This window comes from Lygodium microphyllum, chromosome 13 (assembly GCF_053477565.2).
Source record: "Lygodium microphyllum isolate KBCC chromosome 13, Lygodium_microphyllum_v1.1.10, whole genome shotgun sequence".
In the NCBI taxonomy this organism is placed as follows: domain Eukaryota; kingdom Viridiplantae; phylum Streptophyta; class Polypodiopsida; order Schizaeales; family Lygodiaceae; genus Lygodium; species Lygodium microphyllum.
In genome coordinates this window covers 50843526-50869194 of record NC_141147.1, presented here as the reverse complement: position 1 = coordinate 50869194, position 25669 = coordinate 50843526, and the positions used below count along the sequence as shown (strand labels likewise).

Below are 25669 nucleotides of genomic sequence, written 5' to 3'. Positions count from 1 at the left end.
CCTTGGATTCTCTATGTTTAAATAGCTTTCATTACATCGTTGCCTTGTATCTTTTTCCATCTCCCTTGCTCCCCCATTGGCCAAGATGTTAGGTAACCTTCCTAGTATCATAATAATGCATTTCTTGGATACAAAAACCAAATACATTGGAGTGTGTAACCGAGCTAGCTATCACCTTAACAGAGCAAGATCATTGAAAGCATCCCAACTAAGGTAGCATTAGAGTACAAATAAAAGATGAAAATACCTGGAGTGCAATAATAAGGAGTGGCACCAGTGTGACCAATGTCTCAAACAATCACTAGGCAATAGATGAAAATGATAGAGGCCAGCCACAAGGCAAAGGCTATACAAATGCAATCAATAATAACTCTAGCTTTTACTTTCTCTCTTTGTTCTTAAATAACCTTACTACCATGAGAAGTCATTTGCCACGATAGTTTATGTAGGCATACCATTGTGGTCAAACTACATTGTTTAATTTTCATTTTTCGAAGGGTCATAATGCTTGTTCATACGAGAGTCTCTATACATATATGTATGTATGTATGTATGTATGTATGTATGTATGTATGGGTGTGTATTTGCCTATGGGTGGGGTGTGTGTGTGGGTGTTTTTGGGGTTTTGTTAGCCAATCCTAGTGTGAAGAGCAGATAATGACCGTAAGAAAATGTGGGATTCGGGAAGGAGGCAGCAGAATGTTAATAATACAAGTGGGTAGCGGAAGAGATTGACATAAACTACGAGAATGGAGGAGCGTGGCGTGCAAGAGGTTGACGCCTCCAACGAGGAATCGCGCATGGTTGCCTCTGGGCGACCTTATCAACGGAAGGTATTTTTTCCTCTCTCGTACGTTTCTTTCCTCGACATGCATGAGTGCGTTTCTAATCATAACTTGAAAGATCGCAAAATCTTGATTCTAGTAACAATGAACCGTTGCATTTCTCAAACGATTGCAGTAACGTTGATTCTAATCATTATGAACGATTGCATTTCGTCTTGGTCACAAATGGTCGCATTCATCATGATTCTAATCGTAATGAACGGTTATTGCATTTATTGAACGACTTCCATGCAGCAATTCAGATTTTGGATTATTAGGTCTAGCAGCAGATTTTGACAATTCTGGCAACAATTATGACCAATTTGACTAACTGGTCAATACTAGCTCTGTTATGAACCAGCTCTGTGGTCAATTTGACAAACTGGTCAATTTGATGCTCGTTATGAACCAGCTCTGTGGGAAGCACATCATGACCAGAGATTCCAAGCCTTCGGTCAAATTGCTGTGAGATATTATTCATAATCAAGATAAGACACCCAGAACCCAAGAACTGATACAACTGGAGATGAAAACCAATCAACGTGATAATCATAGCAAAGCTAGACTAGTACAAAATTGCATTTGGCTCTTTGAGCCCAAAAAGTTGATACGTGAGTAGAGCATCAAACCAAGAGATGGAATTCGGTATGTAAGGGTGATTCCAGTTACAATTTATTACATATCCATGAGGAAGGTGACACTTCTAACACCATGATAGAAATACATTGGTTAACCGAGACTATGGGGCACAATGTATACAAAAATTGTCTCTTTATCTGACATGAGAGCACCCTTGAATTTGGACTCTACATAAGATATGCATTGACAATCACCCACCCATGGCTCACATACAATCAAGAGTAACATCTTTCAGAGCACCCAATTATAGGAACTATGCAATCCAACAAGATATCAAATACCAATACAAGAATACCACAAGAAACTTGGGAGCCAAGATCTCAAAGCTTTCCAAAAGATGAACCCTCTTCTAGTACCACGAGCACTTGAACTTGTCTCCTTGGATGCAGAAACCCACAAGCTCAATGAAGATGCACTCCTCGTGACTAGTCAGGGTAGATAGATGTGATGATCTCCTCCTCCTCTTTTCTTCTCAATCAATCTCCTTGCTGAATCAAGAGAGGATAGCCCTCCTCTAAAACAGCTCCAAAACATTATTTCTCCATCAAAATAGCCATGATCCTCTCTTCTCTCTTCACCTTGAAGGTCAGGCCCTTCCCCTCATGAAAAATCTCCTCCTTTGCCTCCGAAACAGCCCCTATGGGCTGGAAATCACCCTAGTACACCTTCTCCATGCACCAACGGTCAAAGCCTGGGTTGCACCAACATGCTCGTAAAGTTGGCACCTTGCCTCTCTATAGGAAACCATGGACTCGGCCATCCACCACAGACTCTCATCTTGATATGCGATTTTGGTGATGCTGCTGATCAGTTTTCTGAGTGTTCTCCTCATCATCATGATCATACATGGCTGTTTGTGCATCATGAAAGTGCCTTTTGTTGGCACCTATGCTGGTGGCCTATTTTTGGGATCACAATTGGCAAAATGCATTATCTTTTTTATGAGTATTCTTATTATAGCCATGATAAGGCTGATTCACATGACCCCCCCTATACTCACTTACAGGGTCACTACATCACAGTTATAAGGTGGGTTTTCATGGACATGGACATCCAAGTTATTATCTTCACAAACTACGTGAACTCATGGACATACATCCTTCCATGCATAGACAAAAGCAAGTTGTTTTTTTATTTGTGGTCGGGTATGTAAAAATCCTTGTAGCTTATGAGTGAGACTTTGGATTACTCAGAAAAATTCTTTTACTGTCAAAGGGGTCTTCTAATGCGAGAATAGACTACAAGAAAACACCATTCATGTAGAAACCCATGCTTAGGTTCCATTGCATGTAAATATGGATGAGGCCAACATGACCCACCTCCATGACCCTCTCACACTCCCTCGTTGTGTTCCATACAATAGGATAGTGTGGGTTGGTGGTATGGGATACCAATTGGGCTTAAGGGGATCACTTATGGATATACGTATGTATCACACGAGTTCAAAATAAGGGGTTTTTAAAATACCATTTTTATACATTTTTTACATACAAAAGGGTGTATATTTAAAGGGGTTATTTATAGATCGAATAAAAAAGGGTTGTGTTTTATTGAGGGAAAATTTACATATAAGGATATTTATACATAGGCCTTGAACACATGTAATATAGAGGATATATATATAGTGAACCCTCTGAGCCAATCGGGATGTGGTCGTGGCCTGGAGTGCTACTAGCTCTCACTCTCGTGGGTGAGTCCATTTGGTTCTATGGCCAGGGGGTGAGTTTGAACTCTAGTCCCTTATGTTTGTGAATGTGACTTGCATTATGTCTTATGTGTAGATTGGATTTTAGGTGGGCTTTTCATTGGGATTAGATTGATTCGGATAGACACTAGGAGCATTGGTCAAAGTGGTTGCAAAGTGATATAGTGCATATGCAATAAGGACACTTTTAAGGTTTGTGCAGCCGAGTCCTATTTGTAGGACTCAAGGCCCTACTGTGCACATCATTGTATGATCACCACTCTTGGACTCTTAGCCCGTTGGCCAACATATCTGTATATTGAGGCAGTATGGATTGGTGGTATGGAACGCCAATCCTTGGGATGTGGTCGACGGTCGTGATGTGGAGTGTTGCTAGCTCCTTTACTCAAGGGTAAGTTCGTTTGGCTCAATGGCTAGGAGGTGTCTGATGTCTAGTTTCTTATATTAGGGGGATGTCTCATTCATATCAAATTGGGCATTCGGATGGACACTAGTAGCATTGGTTAAAGTGGTTGTAAAGTGGCTTAGTGCATATACACTATAATAGTGCATATACACTATAAGGATACTTCGAGATTAGGGATACCGAGTCCTATTTATAGGACTCAAGGCCCCTTTGTACACGTCATTGTGTGATCACCATGTCAAGAAAAGTGATGGGACGGTATCCACTCATACCATATCAGAGAGATAGTAGGGTTTGTTGGGAGAAACACAGAGTGTATAACATATATTGAGAGAAGAAAAACTCAAAAACTTAGAAGAAGAAGAAGAATGATGAATCACTGAATCATGCTGAATGAATCAAGCTGATATAGTGGAGTAATGCTCTAAGATGACTGCACTATCCTGGCTGATTAGGTGATAGCACTTGAAGGAAATTTGCATAGTGGAGGGAGTGAAATGCAGTCTCGAGACAAAGGTGTCAATGATGAGAAAAAGAGTTGCTCTATGAAGGGAGCAAAACATAGACCTCCGGACAATGAATGCCAAAGTAGGCTTGAAAGATGAAGGGCAAGAGTAGAGGGAGTGAAACATAGTCCTCAAGAGCTATTAGAAATGAAGAATATGCTAAAGTTTCTCCGAGATGATGGTTGTTATCAAGGTGATTGTTGGGCAGCTAGCTCATAGTTGTCTTCGTATGTCATATGGTACTGATCTTACCCTACGATCCGCACCATACCGTACCGCACCATACATATCCGTATAGATTTGTACGATAAAATAGGGTCACTTTTGTTGCCACGTTTGCGCGCCCTTCGGTGTTCTGCTGTGCATTAATGTGGTGCGTTCTGCCTACGTGGCACTTTTTCTTAGGAGGGGGTGGGAAGTCTTGGATACCTCATCTCATCTCCTTTTCCAGCTATGCCTCCCCCCCAAAAGCCCTCTTTGACTATTTGAACTTTGACCCTTCTCTCATCTACAAAAGGCGCTCCTCTCTCCATGCTTCCACACCAATTCAGCAAGCATTTACCATTCTCATCTTCCTCTCTTGGATCATGAATTGACTTGTGATTTGTCATTCTCATCTCCTATCCTCTCTTTCCTGCACCCTGTCAAAGTATTTGCCATTCTTAAATCTCATCTCCCATCCCCTCTATCCCGCACCTTATCAAAGCATTTGCTATTCTCATCTCCCATCCCCTCTCTCTCACTCTTTCTCTTTTAACTTTATCCCAATCCTCAGGTCTCTCCCTCTCTTTCAACTTTCAAGTTTCAAGAGTCGAGACTCATGCATCTCTCTCTCTCTCTCTCTCTCTCTCTCTCTCTCTCTCTCTCTCTCTCAGGCCTCTTCATCTGTCATCGGCACCATGACTCGTGAGAAGCATGAGGCCTTGAATTTGCATGCGATCCATGTGAAGAGGGACATAAAGAAGTCCAACTCCTACCATTGGACATGCAAGTATTGCGGAAAGCGCTATACAAGTGGTGCAACTCGGCTTCTCCAACATCTTTCCAAGGCGAGGGGGCAAGTTGCTCCATGCAAGGAGATCCCTCAAAACATCGCGGAGGAGATTCTCTTCAAGATGAGAGAGGGATCCACAAGAGGAGGAAGTGGCTTATCGGCATCAACTCCTATGCCTACTAACAAGGAAGCATCGAATGTGGGTGTATCTTCAACCAATGCGGGAGAGGCCTCTACCATTGGTGGTGGGGGCTCCACATCCGCATCCAGCTCCAGTAAAAGACAAAGAGTGGAGACTCATGCAATGGCGGAGAGACAATCCTCTCTCTTGTTGGGAATAAAGGCCTCGTGCCTTTTAAATGTACTGGAGTGTGAACACACCCTTAGCACTTGTACTTACACATATATATCTATCTTAAAACCTAAAGGTACACACTCGTCATTGTATCTACAAACGTACTCACTCTCGACTCTGCTCTCTCTCTCTCTCTGTTTCTCACTGCACGTAACGACAGTCTATCTCGATCTCCGTGCCTAACTGGTCCCTACAAACTGGTATCAGAGCGTAAGGTGTTGCAAACAATCGTCAGGCTAAGGCAGAAGACCAGCGTGGTGATGAGACAGCTCAAAGGCGAGCAGGAGAGTCGCATGCAGGCTCATGTGCTGGAGAGACAGTCGACAAGTGCAGGCTTGCAGTATCGCAACGTGGTGGATTGGCGACCAGCTGATAGGCGACCAGCACAGCTGACAGTGACTGCAACTGACGGGCGACTCCAGCGGACGGGACAGGGTAGTGGGCAGCAGTCAGTGGGACTGGGCAACGTGGGGGCAGCAGCCGGCGCGTGGCAGGTAGCAGCTGACAGGCGTGCTGCATGGTGGGATAGGTCCCGTGCGTGGCGGGACGGTTGAATGGGGTCAACGGACCCCGTCACATCCTTACACAAAAAAAAAGAGGAAAAATCTTTTCTTCTAAATCTCCTTTGAATTTTCCTCTTCTTTGGTGTTCTTGCACACAAGCACAGTGTGCAAATCTGTGCAAGTTTAGGCCCAGAAATTTGGGGCTTTTCGAGATAGAGCGCTATTGATGCAAAATTGAGGCATCTGCGTCAGGAATTGCAGACATTGTGCGCATTTGAATTGGGAATTTCGCCACAATGATTGAAATTTTGCTCATCTGAGTGAAATTTCTCAAATTGGACCCATAAAATTTGGGGTTTTTCCTAGATTTAGGGATTTGATGCAGGACAAGCAAATTTGTCTCAGAAATTGCAGGAATTTGTGACATTTTGCCTCCAACATTTGGGGCTTTTCATGTACATGCACAAATTGGGCTGAAATTTACTCAATTTCTCGATATTGATGCACATTGGACCCCGTGCAATTTGGGGCTTTTGCAGTTTGGGCAAAATTTATGCAGCATTTGGGCATTTTATGTACATGCAGGTTGAATTCCACGCAATTTGGACATCAACACTTGGTAAAATTTGGGGGCTTTGCTGAAATTGCTCTATTTTGGCAAAACTGGCCTGTCCTATGCATGACAGAGGAAATGCGTGTGTTTGATGCTTTGAGCACAAAATTTTGGGGCTTTTGACCGTTCGTGTCAAATTTTATGCTCGTGGGTGCATGTACAACAGAAATTGCAGCTGAAATTTTGGGATTCCTCATGTAATGTGATGCATATGCCCTTGGAACAGCTGTAATCAGTTGGATAACGCTGTAGCACATCGTTTGGTGCTTCTGAAAATTTAATTACAGATCTGAAATCTGTGCTTCTGCGTGGTCATTTATTGCTGATTGGTACTTGTTTGTACCTTGGTCACTTGGGTGACAGTTTGGGCCTGCATTTGCTTGTTTTTTGGTCACATTTGGGCTGAAAATCATGGCTGGCAATAATGACAGCAGTAATGTGATGCACATAAAGAAGCTCGAAGGCACACATAACTTTGTAGTTTGGCAAAAGCAGTGCTACAATATCGTGTTGCAAAAGAAGCAGGCAAAGCCAATCAAAACCAAAGGGGCAAAGCCCGCGGATATGTAACAGGACGATTGGGATGAGTTAAATGAGCTTGCACGCTCAACCATAGAGCTATCGATTTTTGATGCCTTGCTATTCACCATTGAAGGTTTGGATTCTGCACATGCTATATGGACTAGATTGGAAGAATTGTATGCCCAAAAGTGTGCTGCAAGCAAAGTGTATTGGTTGAAAAAGCTTATGGATTTGTGTATGAAAGAGGGTACAACAATGTCTACTCACTTGAGTGAGTTTAACTCCATTTTCAGCCAGCTGGTTGCCTTGAAATTCATGATTGATGAGGAATTTAAGGCTACTTTCTTGTTTTGCACTACCAGAGAGTTGGGATACATTCAGGACTACTATGAGCAATTCTAATGTAATCCTTTTGTATGCTGATGTAGAGAGTGCTCTGCTTATGGAAGAGATGAATTGGCAGAACAATGCATCTAGTAAGTCTTCCAGTGCTTTGCATACTAGGGGCAGATCATAGCAAAATGGCAAATATGATAGCAAGGAATACAGTAAATCACGTGGCAAAGATGTTGAATGCCATCATTGTGGCAATAAGGGTCACTTTAAACGTGACTGCTACAAATGGAAGAAAGAGAAAGGAAAATGCAAGAAGACAGATGATAGCAAGGAAGAGAAGAAGGACAACCAGCCTAAGAAGAGCAGTGCAAACATTGAAGAGGTGAATGTAGTCACTCATGACAGTGACAGTGGGAGTGACGTACTCTTTGTCTCTTCACACTTTGGTGCATATGCTTTACTTGCAGATACAGATGATGACATGCATACCTGGATTCTCGATTTAGGTGCTTCCTTTCATGTCACCCCTCATCGTGAGTGATTCTCTGCCTATACAGGGGGTCGACATGGTGTTGTCCATCTTGGGGACAACTATGCATGTGAGATTGCAGGTATTGGCAGTGTGCGGTTACAGTTTCAGCATGGCTTTGTCTTTACACTTCAGCATGTACGGTATGTACCTCAGCTCAAGAAGAGCTTGATTAGCACAAGGCAGCTAGATGATGATGGTTTTCATACCGCCTTTGGTGATGGAAAATGGAAGATCTGTAAGGGATCTAGGGTTATTGTCAGAGGTTGCAAGAGTGATACTTTGTATCCACTTTATGTATCTAGTGTTCGTGACCATGTTGTTGCCGTGATCAAGCAGCTAAGCGTTTCTTTGTGGCATGGCCGGTTGGGACACATGAGTCAAACAAGAATGAAAGTGCATTCTTGTTTGGGTTACTTGCCTTGTCTTCGTTATACTGATTTTGAGCACTGTGATCATTGTATTTATGGAAAACATTCATAGACGTCTCATAAAAAGTCTCTTTCCTTGAAATCTTCTTCTCTAGAGTTAGTACATTCGGATGTATATCAAATGCCAGGATTATCTTTAGGGGGAAAGAAATATTTTGTCACCTTTGTCGATGATGCTACACGGAAGGTATGGGTTTATCCCATTCGTAGCAAGGATGAAGTGCTTGATAAGTTAAAAAAATTCTTGGCATTGGCTGAAAATCAGATAGATAAGACACTTAAGTGTCTTCGCTTTGACAATGGTGGGAAATATATATCCAAGGCCTTTCAGGGATTTTGTGATAGCAAAGGGATAAAGAGGGAGGTTACTGCTCCTCATAATCCACCCCAAAATGGAGTTGCAGAGCGTATGAATCGGACCATACAGGATAAGGTCCATACGATGCTATCTCATGCTACATTACCCATGGTTTTTGGGCAGAGACTGTTATGACAGCTGTCCACTTGATTAATTGGTCACCAAACAGGTCTTTGTGGGGGGGGGGGGGGGGGAGGAGTTTAGTTCCCCAAGAAGCGTGGTTGGGCAAGCCACCTTTATATGCTTATCTGAAAGTGTTTGGCTGCGAGGCTTTTGTGTACATTCGTAAAGAAAAATGTAACAAACTTGAACCAAAGTCCTGTAAATGCATTTTCCTAGGATATCGTGACGAGGGTGAAATGGGGTATAAATTGTGGGATCCCGAGAAAAGGAAAGTAGTACGCAGCAATGACATTATCTTCCGGGAAGATCGCATGCACAAGCAGCCCGAAAAGACCGAGGAGGTCCGTAGGGTTGTATTCCGGGAAGAAATACCTTTTGGACAGCAAAATGTGCCCGTTGTACAGCAGCAAATACTTGCTGTAAATGAACCCGTAAATGTAGGAAATGATGCTGGAAATGATCAGCTAGCTATTGCCCATTAAAATGAACCATTACATGTGTAGGAACAGCCAGGACAGCAAGCTGTTAATGCTGATTTGTAGGCTGAAATGCCAGGACATTATGCTGAAAATGGAAATTTGCAGGAACAACCAACAAACAATGACCACTGGGTTAGGAGATCGCCTAGAGCTACTAGACAACCTAATAGGTTTGTTCCTGGTGCAATTAATGTGGCTAATTATGTCATGTTGACAGACTGTGGTGAACCGTCTTGCTCTAAGGAAGCAATGGAGTGACAGGACAGTAAGAAATGATAGAAAGCCATGTTGTCAAAGATGGAATCTCTTGAAAAAAATGGCACTTGGGACTTGGTGCAGTTGCCTAAAGGGCAGAAAACCCTTCCATGTAAATCGGTTTACAAGATGGTCACTTTTGGTTCCTCGCCAAAGTACAAAGTAAGATTGGTTGCAAAGGGGTACAAGTAGGAGCATGGAATTGACTTTGACGATATTTTCTCTCGTGTAGTCAAGATGACTACATTGAGAACCATTTTGGGCTGGTTGCAGTTGAGGATATGGAGCTTATACAGATGGATGTAAAGACTATGTTTTTACATGGTGAATTGTAAGAAGCAGGGCATCATAAACATACTCGTCTCATGTCCACTCGGCACTTACTTTTTGCAGGCCATAGATATCGGCAAGAGAGGGAGGAAAACAATGTGCGTATTCATCTACCGCCACATCCGGCAAGCTATCATTGACGTATACATTTGTCATCGCCTTTTAAATTTGTTTCACTTTCTTTTATTATTATAATTGATTTATGCATAACTATCTCTCTATTCTAATATCTATCTCGATTCTCTCTTTCCCCTTGGGTCCCAACCCCATCTCTCTTTATTCTTGAATCTTGAAAGTTAAAACTTGAAAGGCTTAACTCTCGAGTCTCTCTTTCTCTCTCTAACCTCCAAGTATTGAGACCGAGTTTCCCACGATTGTGTGGATTCCATATGCAAGTCATTGTTTAGACTTGCTCATGGAGGACATTGAGAAGCTCAAGTGGGTGAAGAGGGTGGTCTGCAAAGCTACATCAATCGTCACCTTCTTCACGGTAAAGGTAAAAGGTGCTTGCAATGTATCGTGAGCATAGCACACTAGAGTTGAAGAAGCCTTGTTCAACTCGCTTTGCTTACATATGGTTATTGCTGGACTGCCTTTATAAGGTGCGGTTCCCCTCGGCTAGAGACAGTGGTGTCTACTCTATGGAATGAGTGGGATGAGCATGAGACAGAGGCCAAAGCTATGCAGTGCTTGTGTCTTAATGAGTAGTTTTGGCAAAAAGTCCATGCCGTTGTCATTGTCGTAACTCCCTTTTATAGGGTGCTACGTATGAGTGATTGTGAGGGGTCCACTATGGGCCTTCTCGTTCACTTCTTTAGAGCGGCATTGGTGGAGGCACGTGTTTGTACAGTGATCACAAAGACACAGTGTGCACATGTTTTAGAGATAGCAAAGAGGAGATGGGGATGGATGCCTAAGTCCATCCATGGTTTTGCTGCATTAATACATCTGGCCTACAAGTCGTTGGCGGTCATGGATGATAGAGAGTTGCGTTCGGACCAGCTTGTTTATTTGACTCGTGTGGTACTTGTGAATGACCACAATGCAGTGTTGGAGGAGCTAGGATGCTATGCAGATCAGAGAGGGCATGTGGCTTTTGCTTCTCCCACTTGTTGGAGGAGAGAGTGACTTGTGAAGTCTTTATTTCGGTGGCAAAACTTTGGATACGCATTGGAGACCCTTTAACCCTTGGTCATGAGGATCCTTGTCCAGGATTGCTCTTCGAGTACATGTGAGAGAAACCGGAGTGCCTATTCTCTCATTCACACAAAGATTCGCAATCGGCTTAGCACACGACAATCAGAGCGGCTAGTCTATTGCTGCACTAACTTACGCATGATGAGGGCTATGATAACCAAGGGTAGTTCGAAGCAGGTAAAGTTTAAACACTTAACCATAAAATTTAAAATTTGTTGTTTTAAACTTTGAACTTTGAAGTTTATACTTTACAATTTAGACTGTAGCATTTACAATCTTACCTTCATTGTGTAGGTGAATGTTGATACATTCAAGTTGACGGGCAACACTCTTTCGAGTGTACATCACGAGGTGGACGAGGAGATGATTTTTGCAAAGCTCTATAGAGAGCTTATAGCAATAGATACTTGTGACACTCATAGTTAGCATGCTCGTGGGTGAGGAGTTCGAGTAGGTGGTAGCAAGGGCATGGTCATTTAATGCCCTCCAACATTGAGGAGAGATGGTTCGAGTGGCTTGCAGACATATGTAAGGCGGGGCTCTAGTAGCTCACATCCTGTGTCTCATGACGACATCTCCCCCTTGCCTACATAGCCGCTACCTAGGGAGCCATCATTTGATGATTATGGTAACCTCATCAATGAGGATGAGTATGAGTGTGTCTCATCATCCAATGCCGAGGAGTCAACTTCAAACTCTCTTGATGAGCACTTAGATGGTTCTGATGATGATGATGATATGATAATGATAGTGATGCCTCATCATATATTTATAGATTTTTCTCTTTTTTGTATCTACTATCATTGTATCTACATAATGATGCCACTATGACACACTAGAGTTGAGATTATAGTTGTATCGCATGTTTTGTGTAGCCCATGCGACCGCGATGCTAGATGGTCACCCTCATGTATTCATCTTATTTTGTAATGAAATGGCTATTTTCACTTTAAACATGTATTCTATTATTTAATGATTTATGATTTTTTTTAAAAATCGTGTAAATTTTTTTTTTGTACTAATATTGTACCGTACGTTACAAAATCTAAAACCTTAACTTGATCAATTAATCTTACAATATGAAACCTTACCTTCATTTGTGAATGTGGCTTGTGTCATGTCTTGTGTGCAAGTTGGTGGATCCTAGGGGGACGCCTCATTGAAGAGTCGTTTTTTCCACTTTATCCTTGAGGATATTGTTGAGGATAGCAATCATTCATAAGAGGGAAAGTGTTACATCCTTGGACATTCAAATGGGTGTTGGTAGCATTGGTCATGGTGGTTATGAAGTAACTTAGTGCGTATGCACTAAGGACACATCGGGGTTAGGCCAATCAAGTCCTCTTTATAGGACTCCTTAAGGGCTATTGTACACATCATTGTGTGATCACCACTCTTGGACTCTTGGCTATTGACTGACACATTTGTACACGAGGATGGTTTGGGTGGGTGGTATGGGACGCCAACCCTTGGGATGTGGTTGTGACCTAGACTACTACTAGCTCCCAAGCTCGAGGATGAGCCCTTTTTGCTCTATGGCTAGGAGGTGATTTTGATGTGAATGTGGCTTGTGTTGTGTCTCTTGTCCAGGTTGGATTCTAGGGGGATGTCTCACCTACTTTGATGTTATGAAAGGTGATCAATAAATATGGAGAGAGGATGGAAGGGAGAAATATTGAGCACCAAAGATCAATACATCATTATGATGTTGTATGAGACTACAAAGATATTAAATCATCATTCTTATGAGACTACAAGGGCATCTATTATTTAGACACAATTGGGATGTAATGGGAGGGCCCAAATGGAATTGGGTTGGCACTGAAGGGTGGGTGACAATTGGTCAATTGACCTAAAAGTGGGAAACCATGACACCAATGCATTCCAACGTCTTTCAAACTTTACTGGTCTTAGGAAGAGATGTCCAAGAATGTTATGCATGTGTTTGGTTTAGGTTGCATGTGTTTTCCAACAATTCCCAACCCTTTAATAGATTTCCTGTCAAGGGATACATTGGTCTGTTTGTATCCCACGATAAGAAATATGGAATATGAGATAGTTTGCTAATTTGATATGTGTGATACAAGGTTAATAAAAGATGCATGTGTTGCAGCGGGCATTAGGCTGCCAGAGAGAAGTTGAGTTGAGAAGGGAGATTGACACAGCAATACCTCAGGAGTGGCTTAGCCCCCCGATACGAGAGCCGGTAGAGCCTAGGGAGGTATGGGCCGCTAAGTTTTCACTGACAGGTATCCCCCTACAGGTGGCAGGTAGAGTGGGCGGCGCCCCACATGGGACCTTCACCGTGCAGGAGGGGGAGTATCTGGCCCTTGAAAGAGGCCAACAGGATGAGGGGATAGTTGTCCTTTTGTGGAGGAGGATTCGGGTGGTTGGCCTTCAGGGGAAGACATGGCGGCTGGACCCCTATGTTTTCTGGGAGGAGCTCTGAGAGTGGCGCCTCTGGATTTGGGAGGGCATGCCACTTGAAGAGCTAGAGTGGAATCCAGGAGAGTGGCTATGGCCAGCCACTGCAGCTGCCAAGAAGCCACTGAGATTCTTGGAGTATACATCTAGGATTGTCAGACACGTACTAATGCAAGAGGACATGGACTGGGCGTCGTCGCGTAGCAGGTATTGGGCGGAGCACAACATCACAGATGCTTTCCGACGGACTTTCTGGTGCTGCCTATGGGACATCTAGAGGCCGAGGAGGGTATCGTATTTTTTATGGCTGGTGGCACATGGAGGCCTGGCGGCGGGGTATTGGTTAGCCCAAATGCAGAAGGATGGAGGGTGTAAATGCTGCACACAATAGCTTTTGGAAACTCCAAAATACTGTCTTTGGCCGTGTGAGGCGACGTAGCTTGTGTGGAGAGGAGCATGCCGCATCCTCCACTGTATAATACCTAGCCTTGGATGTATCTCATGGGGAGCTTTCTATTGGCAGGCAGTCAGCCAGGGCCGTCGCCTTTTGTATGAGGCTAGGATACAAGACACGATATTCTTTATTGAGGCTCGGTCGTGCTAGTGGTCGGCTTGGAGGCTCTACCCATCTGCCAGGTACTAGAGTCCACAGTAGATCGCTTTGAGGTATGGGAGATCGTAGGGAGTCTCACTGGATGGCATATCTGGAAGACGCGGTGTGAGGAGGTTTTTGGCGGGGAGGGACTTTTTGTACAGGCGACTAAAGCAGAGTTCTGAACCTTCATCATCCACTTCCTTCACGGCCAATGGGACCAGGTGCAAGGCGAGTCTCGAGCTTGTCAAGAGTTCCGTTTTCATTTCATGCGCACCTAGGGCGGCCAGGACCTGTTTTTCGTGATGCATGTAGGCAGTCCCATATGGCGATACACCCCCCCCTCCATGGCTTCTTGCCCCCATCCCCTCTAGACTGCCCTGAGAGGCTTGTATACTTAATATATTTGTGACTCAGCATCAGCTCCAGCTAGTCTATTAAGCATGAGCACTTCTTTGTATTCAGGTTTTTTTTTGAAGTAACATAATTAGCCACACTTTATTTGCAAAAAACAAAAAAGAGTGGGAAAAAGCCGAATAAAAAGTTATTTAAGGTTGAGAAAGGGGTAGATCTGAAAAATAGCCTGAAAAGTGGCCAAAACAGCAAAGAAAGGGCTTAAAAACATTGGCATAACGTAGGGAATTGATGGCTGCAAATAAATGTTTTATTTGTGAATAGGAGGGTCACATTGCAAGGGAGACTATCCCAATAGACAACAAGCTGGAAAATCAGAAAATCAGGGAGATTCCAAAGAAAAAAAGACCATTTCATTCTAGTGAGAAAGAAAATAAAGATTGATCAATTGGCACGATTGTTTTTGTAGCACATCTTTAAGTATCATGGTATGCCAAAGTTGATCATTAGTGATCGATACCCCCAGATGACCAGTTTATTTTGGAAGGGGTTGTTTGAGAATACGGGTATCCTTCAATTATGGACAACTCTCGTATGTGGTGGATCTCGGATGTATTCAGCATGCATCCAAGGTACTGCGCTGACAATATGTTTGTCATGAGGCTACTACTTAGTGTACTAGTCATTGTGAGATGTATGTAGACGAGTGATTTTCACCCGGACAGTGGTATACTTTTGCATTAGCTTATGATCAATTTGGCGTGAATCTTGCCCCAATTTTGAGACAAAATTCTCATAAGTTTCAGCTCAGTTTTTTATAAGCTTGAGAACCGTTTATGGCCACTTTTGGAATTAGTTTTGTGTCAGTTTTTGCATTGATTGCTAGTTGGTTTTTGCAATGAGTTTTTGATCAGTTTGGGGTCACATTTGCAACAGTTTATGATCACTTCTCAGATCAGCAAGTGATCGGTTTATGACCATATTATGCTCAATTTTCAATGGTTTATATTTGGTTCCATAGACAACAGTATATGTTATGTTGCCATTGATGTTTTAGCCATGGTCTATGCTTGGTTATGCTATGCTATGGTTTGGTTTTGCCAGATGAGTTAAGCTCATGAGAAATAGACATATCACATGATAATCTAACAATGTTTTTTAAGATTCTTTGTGAGTCTTATGTTATGTTATGATTGGTTGGCAATTTTCAGCATGTATTAGGCATATGGAATGGTTGAGCAACGGTGTACAATGTTGTGTTAACTATGATGCCTTGTGGAAATTCCAGTCCACTATTTTGCTTTTGATGCATTTGGCAGCAGTGCAATCGAGGATGATTGCAAGGATTTTAAGGGGGAGGGCTATCATGAGGACATGTATTTTTTAAACCTCACTTAACATGTGGATTAATTTTTAATCACATGGTTAAGTGAATGTTGCACATGTGAGGTGTAACTAGGGTTAGAGTAAATTTACGAGCTCGGAACCTGAGGGAATCATGAGATGTCAAAGGCAAAAGTTGCTATAAATTATGCCGCACAGCTACTTGGTGCTATCTTGTGCTAGTTGTCGGTCTAGGTCATTCATTTGGCCATAAGTGTCACTTGGTGATACTAGAGAATTGACATTTAATGGTATTTAATGTCAATCTGATGGTCAAAGATGACGTAGAGACACTCAGGAATGGAAGTTTCCTAGCCAATTTAATTATTAGCCAGTCATATTATTTTTCAAGGCACTGAAATAATTATTAGATTAGATTTCAGTATTTAAAGACTGAAAATTAATATTTAATTATGGGTAATGTTGGAAAAACCATTTGGGAAAGTTGTCACTTGTCAAAAATACCCATGCAAGATTGAAAAACGTCCTTAGAGGCTAGAGATAGACATTTTGGTGTATTCAACTTGCAAGAGAGAGGGAGGAAATGCTGCTGGTCTGATTTGCAGCCATTGGAGGACCTTTTGAGGCAGCCAGGGGTAGGAGAAGACCAATCAATAGCAGGTGACAGCATCTACAGGCTGTTGAGACAGGGCAGCAGCAATAAATGATTGATTTTCTTCAGTTCTTTGTATTTATAAGCCGTTGAGATAGGGCAATAACAGTAAATGACATATTTTCTTGAACACGTTCTTCACGAAGAAAGTCTGAATTTTCTCTCTCCTCGGCATTCTCTCTCATCTCCCAGCCTTTCTACAACCTTGCTCCAAAGATTACAGCATTGAGATCACAAAAGGCTGAGAAATTTCAGATTTCTCTGCTATAAACCCTACTCTGCAGCAGAGCAGTAGCCTTGGGAAGCGTGCCGAAAATTGGAAGCTCCAAGACTTGGATTCAACAATTCTGAAGCTGTTTTTTGTCAAATTCAAGTGGAGGGACTAGCAAGTGAATGAATTTGGGGCATTTTCCATCTCCATCAAAGTGGGTGAATGGCAATTGACTACTCGAATCAAGGGGCAAATCAGATTGAAAAATTGCTGGTCATTTTGGACAGCAAGGGGAGTTGGAATACCGAAAGGAATTGGGAGAATCCCATTGTACATCAAGTTCTTCTTCAATTAAGTTAAATAAGTATGGAAAGGGGCGCCAATTTTGGGGCCAACAAGGTGTCCAATGTCCAAGATTATATGGTAAAGTGTGCATTTCAATTTTGTGAATTTGTTAATTGCTGTAAATAGTGCTTAATCAGGTTATTTACCACCCTATCCGAGGAGGAAGGTTGGTTTCTGCTGGCCGACCTGTTTATTTGTGGCCCCTAGATGCTAGTCAACTTGATCATGAGTTTGGGCCTATTTATTGGCTGGTCATTACCTCCTCCAGTTATTCACTGTGTATACTCCTACGACAGATCCGTTGGAGAGAGGGAGCCAATACCAGTGTCCACATAGCCGATGACTCACGTTGTTTCTGTACTGTCTCATGTCTTGGTATATGGATTCCATGTCCTGAGTATCTCTTTTCTTTTGAGTTCTTTGTGCAGTGTCCTTTTCTTTGCAATGTTTCTCTTCTTTGTCCTCTCTTGTGTTACGCAGTCTTTTACGGCAGTTTTCTATGCTTGCATAGCTGCACCCACTTTTACATGGTATCAGATTTCAGGTTGGGGTTCTGCTCCTGCCTAGTATCAAACAAAAGTGTGTTGGTGCTGATTTATTCTGCTACAGATCTGCTGCTGCTGATTGGACCTGTCTTGCCTGCTGTGACTGATTTACAGCCTGGGCAATCAATCGCTGAACCAAAACAGCCTGATTTTTCCCTCACCTAACTCTGTTTTGCCTGCAGCACTCTTCGTTTACTGTTCCTGCATAGTTCTAGGGCTGAGGTGCCTTGTTTCCACTGCTGTACATCAGCATTTAATGCCTGCTACATTTGTGATTTTGTTCTCAGCATCTGTGTTTTGAATTTCTGCTCCTGTGCAAGGCTGGATGACAGTGTCTTCAGGCTGGTTTGAGTCTCTAGTAGGTGGGCCGACACATCTATATACCGGGCTCGGGGAGTCCACCTATAAGAAATCATCTATATAACATGCATTCAAAGGATATTAAGAAAAACCTTTCTTTACATGCTATAAGGCCTTCAAATGACCTCTTTTACTTTACTAAAAGTACAATTTTTTTTCAAATTATAATTAAAAAACACATTTTGTAAATATAATTCTATAAATTTTACTAAATATAATACCCTTTCTTTTGAACTCACGTGGTATCTTACATGTTTTATAAGGTGGACCTCTTGGGATATTGGGATGGTGTGGGTTGGTGGTATGGGATGCCAACCCTTGGGATGTGGTCATGACGTGGAGTGCCGCTAGCTCCTAGGCTTAGGGGTAACCCCGTTTGGCTCTACGGCTGGGAGGTGAGTATGATGTCTAGTCCCTTATATTTTTTAATGTGGCTTGTGTCGTGTCTTGTGTGCAAGTTGGATCCTAGGGGGACACCTCATTGAAGAGTCGTTTTTTCCACTTCATCCCTAAGGATATTGCTGAGGATAACAATCATTCATAAGAGGGGAAGTGCTACATCCTTGTACATTCAAATGGGTGCTAGTAGCATTGGTCATAGTGGTTATGAAGTAACAGTGCATATACACTAAGGACACATCAGGGTTAGTCCAATCGAGCCCTCTTTATAGGACTCATTAAGGTCTATTGTACACATCATTGTGTGATGATTGCTCTTGGACTCTTGGCATGTTGATTGACACATTTATACATGAGGATGATTTGGTTGGGTGATATTGGATGCCAACCCTTGGGATGTGGCCGTGACCTAGACTACTACTAGCTCCCAAGCTCGAGGGGGAGCCTGTCTGGCTCTATGGCTAGGAGGTGAGTCTGATGTGAATGTGGCTTGTGTTGCGTCTCTTGTGCAGGTTGGATCCTGGGGGGATGTCTCACCCGCTTTGATGTTATGAAAGGTGATCAATAAATTTGGAGAGAGGATGGGAGGAAGGGAGAAAATATTGAGCACCAAAGATCACTACATCATTATGATGTTGTATGAGACTACAAAGATATTAAATCATCATTCTTATGAGACTACAAGGGCATCTATTATTTAGACACAATTGGGATGCAATGAGAGGGCCCAAATGGGACTAGGTTGGCACCGAAGGGTGGGTGACAACTGGTCAATTGACCTAAAAGCGGGAAACCATGACACCAATGCATTCCAACGTCTTCCAAACTTTGTTGGCCTTAGGAAGAGATGCCCAAGAATCCCGTGGTTCCAGCAACCCAAACCCTTTAAGATCAATCTGCATTCTCTCAAGGAATGTAGTTCTCACAGCATTGTACATGAGTATGGTCTGCTTGTATCCCATGATAGGAAATATGGAATATGAGACAGTTTGCTAATTCGATATGTGTGATACAAGGTTAATAAACGATGCATGGATTAAAACCTCTATCTTAAAAAAACAGTGATGATGTACGCACTACTAATGCTCGAGGAGGATGTCAATGGAGTTGTCAATTCATGTGTGAGTTTGTGTATGTTCTAGTGGGTTGTGCATGTTTATGTGGGCGCCTGATTGTTAAATTCTTTTTAATATGGTGGACTGCATTATTGTTGGCCGACCTGTTTATTTGTGGCCCCTAGATGCTGGTCAACATGATCATGAGTTTGGGCCTATTTATTGGCTGGTCATTACCTCCTCCAGTTATTCACTGTGTATACTCCTACAACAGATCCGTTGGAGAGAGGGAGCCAGTACCAGTGTCCACATAGCCGATGACTCACATTGTTTCTGTACTGTCTCATGTCTTGGTATATGGATTCCATGTCCCGAGTATCTCTTTTCTTCTGAGTTCTTTGTGTAGTGTCCTTTTCTTTGCAGTGTTTCTCTTCTTTGTCCTCTCTTGTGTTAGCAGTCTATTACGGCAGTTTTCTACGCTTCCATAGTTGCGCCCACTTTTACATGGTATCAGATTTTAAGTTGGGGTTCTACTCCTGCCTAGTATCAACCAAAAGTGTGCTGGTGCTGATTTATTCTGCTACTGATCTGCATTTTGATTTCTCTACTGCTGATTGGACCTGTCTTGCCTACTGTGACTGATTTACAGCCTGGGCAATCATCTGCTGAACCAAAATGGCCTGATTTTTCCCTCACCTGACTCTGTTTTTCCTGCAGCACCCTACGTTTACTGTTCCTGTATTGTTCTAGGGCTGAGTTGCCTTGTTTCCACTGCTGTACATCAGCATTTAATGCCTGCTACATCTGTGATTTTGTTCTCAGCATCTGTGTTTTGAATTTCTGCTCCTGTGCAAGGCTGGATGACAGTGTCTTCAGGCTGGTCTGAGTCTCTAGTAGCTGCAAAATTTGTGTTTTGCACTAGGTTGGCCTTCAAAGAGGGTTCTTGTATCCATTTGTGGTGTTCATTTCACTACACACTGCTTATTGTTGATCATTTATGTCAGTGCTTTCCAAACAGCTTTAACTCATGCAACTCTTGTGAGTCTATCTTCTTACCTCAATCTCTCCAGATCCCTTGCCTTAGTTCATCTTCTTTGTATCTCCCTCATCAAAGGAGTTGGTATGATCAACATTACATCAGGTTCTTTCCGAGGCTCATTATGATTGTATATTGTATCAGATCATCTATGATTTGAGAGAGGGTGTTAGTGGAGTTGTTAGTTCATGTATGAGTTTGTGCATGTTCCAGTGGGATGGGCATTTCATGATGTGGCTTGTTTATATGGGTGCTTGATTATTATTCTTTTTATATGGATGACTGCATTGTGGTTGGCCAACCTATTTATTTGTGGCCCCCAAATGCTAGCCGACTTGATCATGAGTTGGCCTATTGATAGGCTGGTTATTGCCTCCTTCAGTTATTCTGTGTATGCTTTTCTAGAGTCACTATACCACCCAGACTCCAAAAATTTCCGACTATACTTACATATTCATGCATAAAAAACCCTGTATGCTAGTTAAATAGATTTAGGTGTGGCATGTTCCGTCCAATATGTTGTATTTCGCATATGCACATACATGTACTTGTAATGTACACCTGCAGTGATGTCTTCCAAGCTCAATCTCTGTGCTGCATACACAAACATATGGCATATATATGCAAGACTAATGTTTCTAGAAAAACTGATCACTATTCTTTTGCCTATGTTTCAGTACGAAGTGGAAGAAACTTTCAAGCGTATAGCTTCTCATAGAGGTATGATTTATTGATAATACTGCAGCCCTAGCAATACTGCAAAGCCATGCTCATCAAAACATTGTTAATTGTGTGAAGACCCAATATGTATATACCCTCCTGAGATTGTAGTAACTTAGTTGCTAGAATCATCTCATAATGTATGACTTGGAATCCAGAGGTTAAAATCGGGTATTTTGGAAACATGAGGAAGTGCTGTACTTGTATTTCTAATAATTGGGTTGGGTAACTTAAAGCCCAATAGTTTAGTAGACATCCTGACCAACTTGAGCAGAATGATTGTGGTAGTGTATATAGGCTTAATGTGAAATCTAGACTCCTTTAAAGCAGAGAGTATCTGGGGATGTTTAACAAGAGCCCTCCCTATTAGGCACACATCTCTAATTGCTCTAAGAAGGCTGGATATTCCTCTAGGCAAACTGTTCAACCTGGCAGTGTACTGTTCCACAATCAGGCTGGAATATGGACCCGGAACTGCAGTGATTGTTTGCAGACTAGGCAAATGCTGCTGGTGAAACTTAGACCTCTGTACATCAAAACTGTGGCTGTCACAATTACACTGCTGGGACAGCAAACACATGCCTACAAATGCGAAGTTGCAGTTGTGAAAATTGTTGATGGTCAACTTGTTCATGAAAGTCAACAATTTGTGAAATGCGGTCTCAATGCCCGGTCGAACTGGTTAATGTAGGGCTAATCTGCTCCATGCTCCTGCAAAACTGGTGGAGATCAATCAGTATTACAAAATATTAAGAACAAATGAGCTATGGCTAGCCTGATAGTATAGTGCTGTTTCTTTAGGAACTCCTTAGGTTATTTCTTTATCAGCTTCTCAGTCTCAAGAACCTGCAAGTAGTTCAAGGCTAAGTGAGTGTGGGGGATGAGCCCACCTTAGGCCATACTTAGAAGTAGTTCAAGGCTAAGTGAGTGTGGGGGATGAGCCCACCTTAGGCCATACTTAGCCTACTGCTCTCATTAAGAAGGCTAAAGAAAAGGTGTATTATTCATGTTACTAGTTCATGCTATGCGAGGAAAGGATAAGTGCACAACTGTGTTCTTTGAGCCATCTCTTATCCATTAGTATATGTCTTCGGTATGAGGAAGGACATTCTGGACTGACAACGCTTGTGAGGTTTGGAATAGTGAACAAAGCTGTGCCAAATTGAATTGCTGCTGGGGTATGACGAGAGTGGGGTTTCGCAGTTGGCTGCTGACACAATACATACGAGTATCTACCAACATCCTAACTATATTGGTGCTCACCAACTTGCATCCTTGTGACTGGATAAGAAGAGGCAGTAACAACGTCGTACCGCCACTGTTGCTGAGCACGGTGTTTCCGTTACAATGCAAGAACAACACCTCGTGTTACCACCACCATTGATGCAAGGGGACCTCTGGTCTGCGGCGGCCAACAGGCTAGAAGCTCAACAGTGAAGATATCTTGTTGTGGCAAATGCCAAGTATCCGATTTGTAATACAATCGATCATGCGGAGTCGACAAAAGATAATGAATCTAAATGTTGAAACTTTGGCATTCTAGGGAAGGGGGCTTGGTAATGAGATAGATCAGCGCTCGCGATAAGCTTTTTCCCTCAACCAGGAAAAGCAAAGGCACGTTCTCTAAGCAACCCATTTTGATGCCCAAAATCTATTTGAAATGGAGGTTTTGTAACTCAAGTGCTCAAAATACCTATAACAAGATTTCAACCGGTATTTAATTCCAGCTGCCATACATACACAAAATACCATCTTTTGTTAGGAATGAGTTAGATGATGGATAAACATTAGAATGATGAGGTAAATTTATCGAGGCCGAGAGGAGAGAGTCAACAAGGGTTTTGTCGCCACACCCTAAGGCCAAACTACAATGATATGCACATAAATGTGGTGCCCTTGTATGGGTTTTTTAATCCAATAAGCAACATGCTACTTATTATATACATGTTTGCCTACTTAAAGAGGCACAAATGAAGGAAGCCGGTAGTTTCTTTTTGTGCAAAGCTGTCTTACATTGGTTCTCACCTCCTTGCTATCTCTACATGTGCTCCAGTATCTTTATCTTGTCCACTCTATCACGATCTTTCTTTTCTCCATCCTCCATAGTTTCCACTTCACATTGTCCTTTTTATAAAATTTTCACACTTTGTACAATGTGTCAAACTTTCTCAAGACATCTATGTTATACTAACACATGCAATGCTTTCAATGCATTTTGTAGGTGTGTTGGGAACATTAATTGTTACACGCATGGGGATACCCATTCGGAGCACAATGGATCATACAACTACTTTAAAGGTTCAAGCTTTAAGAAAAGCTTTTTTGATTTTTTGGAAGAAGTAGATGTTGATTGTCAAAATTGTTTTACTGGATCCATTGTGCTTTTATGTTAGATTTGTTGATTGTTTTAATAGATAGAGTAAATGGTAGCTTTGAGCTTTGCATATTTTTGGACATGTCAAGTGTTGGAATTGTTCTTTTTTTTTTTTTAAACAATGGCTTGCACATGAGGTTTTCTCCCTAGGTATACATAAGCTATACATATAAGTTGAAAAAATAAACAGTATTCTAATGGTTAGGAAACGAAGAAAGAAGCTTGCCATAGTCTTGGCTACATGTAGGAGACACATGCCTTATGTCAAGGTTGGTGGGGAGTTCCATTGCAATCACATTATTGCTTGCGGATGTGCTTTTTATACCATTGGGACAAAGGTATTGAAGCCCCTTTTTGATGTAGCTAGGCGCTTGTTAATCATGCCATATAACATAGATTTAACATTTAGAAGATAGGTTCAACATTTAGAGATGAAGTAGAGAAGGTTGCCCACTAGTTCCCCTCCTCTTTCTTTGTTCTATTAGAGTATTCTTAACTAATAGATAGAAATTAGAGGAATTGAGCTTCCCTTGATCATGATTAGCTTATGGATGTGAAGTACACAATGACTCTTTTTATCTATTTTGATCTAGATGAGGACAAATATTGTCGATATTTGCTTAGCTTTAGGTGTTCTAATTACCCGAAGAGCATTTCACTTGGGTTTTTGATAGAACCTTAGTTATTGTAGGAGCTAGAGATGAAGTTAAGATTTTTGATATGTGTGACACTTTTATTATTTATGAAGCTGCCTTCTTTGGACTTGACCTTTGTATGGTAGTGGAGAGTGGAGAATGGAGAATGGAGAGACCAACCATTATGATTATCATCAGGATGATATGGGTAATAGAAGTAGAGCTAATTGTTGTCCCCATGGTGGTTGAAGCTTTTTTCTAAGTGGTCACTTTACATCCATAGTTTACTGGGCTTGACTCCTCATTACTTCCCAAAGGATGCATTCAGTAGTACAACTTGATACAAAGATGGTGTTCTTCAAGAAACATCTTTCCATCTTTCTAAGGATGGGTTCGTTAGTAGACCGAGATACAAGGGCATTACACATATTATGTGGGATGAGATGTGCCATAGGGCTAGATTTGGACTTCGTCATACTAACTTTGACTTGAGGCAAAGAGAGAATCAAATATGCAAGGGAGGACTCGTTATGTTATAGATCCAAAATGCAATAGGTTGAGGTGAGCATTATATATGTACATGCCTTCCCTTTTCCAGGAGGGATTTTGTCCACTTTGCTATGTTATGGCATCCCCTAACTAGAGCATATATTCGTAGAGACTAAAGATTTGCTAACCCAATTATATTTCCTTGAAATACATATTGCATAACTAAAGAATAGTGTCAATGTGCATTTTGTAGTGCAACATTAATGCAATCTATTTTCCCATTGTTAACATTCATAAATGACAAAATTAACATCATTATTCTTGTTTGCATTTGTGCTACAATACTTTTCATGTGAAATATTAACTAATAGTTGGAGCCTTGGTTGTGAGTAGAATTAGTGAAAGGCATTGTAGAGTAAATTGGGCAAGGCACATTAGTATGAATTACTTTAGGAACCTGGTAATTTTGAGGAAACGTTGTTTGATAATATATTATGGATGCTACAGCATGCTGCGTTTCTAAGCCCTTTGGTTACGAAGGCAAACCAAGCTCTTCAATGCATTGACTCATCGGTAAGTAACATCAAATTTGAAATAGTTATATTATGACTACTAGTATTTTAGTTGAATTCAATAGATCTTTTTGTGTGCTATGATTTGAAATTTCTTGCACATTATCATATTTTGTACTCATGTAAATTTCCTCTAAGTAGATGGCATATATACTTTTAGGAGGAAATGTCATTATTGCGGGTTCGAACCAAGGCTCATGAAGTAATTATAATTCCAAAGGAAGAGTTTATGATTATAATTTTACAAAGTGTATCAATCCATTAATAAAATTCATGTAGTTCCAATACTATGTATATCTTTAATTTTTCCAACTTGTTGATAATTACAATTATGATGGGTAAAAAATGCAAGAAAAATATTGCATGCATGCATATACATAGAAAATTCATGTTGTATACCACAAACACATATATACATGGGCACGTGTGTGGGGCTCTCTCTCTCTCTCTCTCTCTC

At 41.7% G+C, this 25669-nt stretch overlaps 1 protein-coding gene across 2 annotated transcripts; it reads left to right on the top strand.

Moving 5' to 3' along the window:
- Positions 1 to 626: 626 nt before the first annotated feature.
- LOC148026606 (uncharacterized) lies at positions 627 to 25669 on the top strand. Of its 2 annotated transcripts, none has more exons than XM_087690486.1 (5): positions 627 to 833; positions 21100 to 21142; positions 23364 to 23440; positions 25148 to 25213; positions 25354 to 25669. In XM_087690486.1, exons 1-5 carry the CDS (start codon positions 750 to 752, stop codon positions 25411 to 25413), a joined length of 330 nt encoding a protein of 109 aa, XP_087546612.1. In that variant the 5' UTR covers positions 627 to 749; the 3' UTR covers positions 25414 to 25669. The 2 variants fall into 2 exon arrangements, with proteins under 2 accessions (XP_087546612.1, XP_087546611.1); XM_087690485.1 differs by having other exon boundaries at positions 25373 to 25666.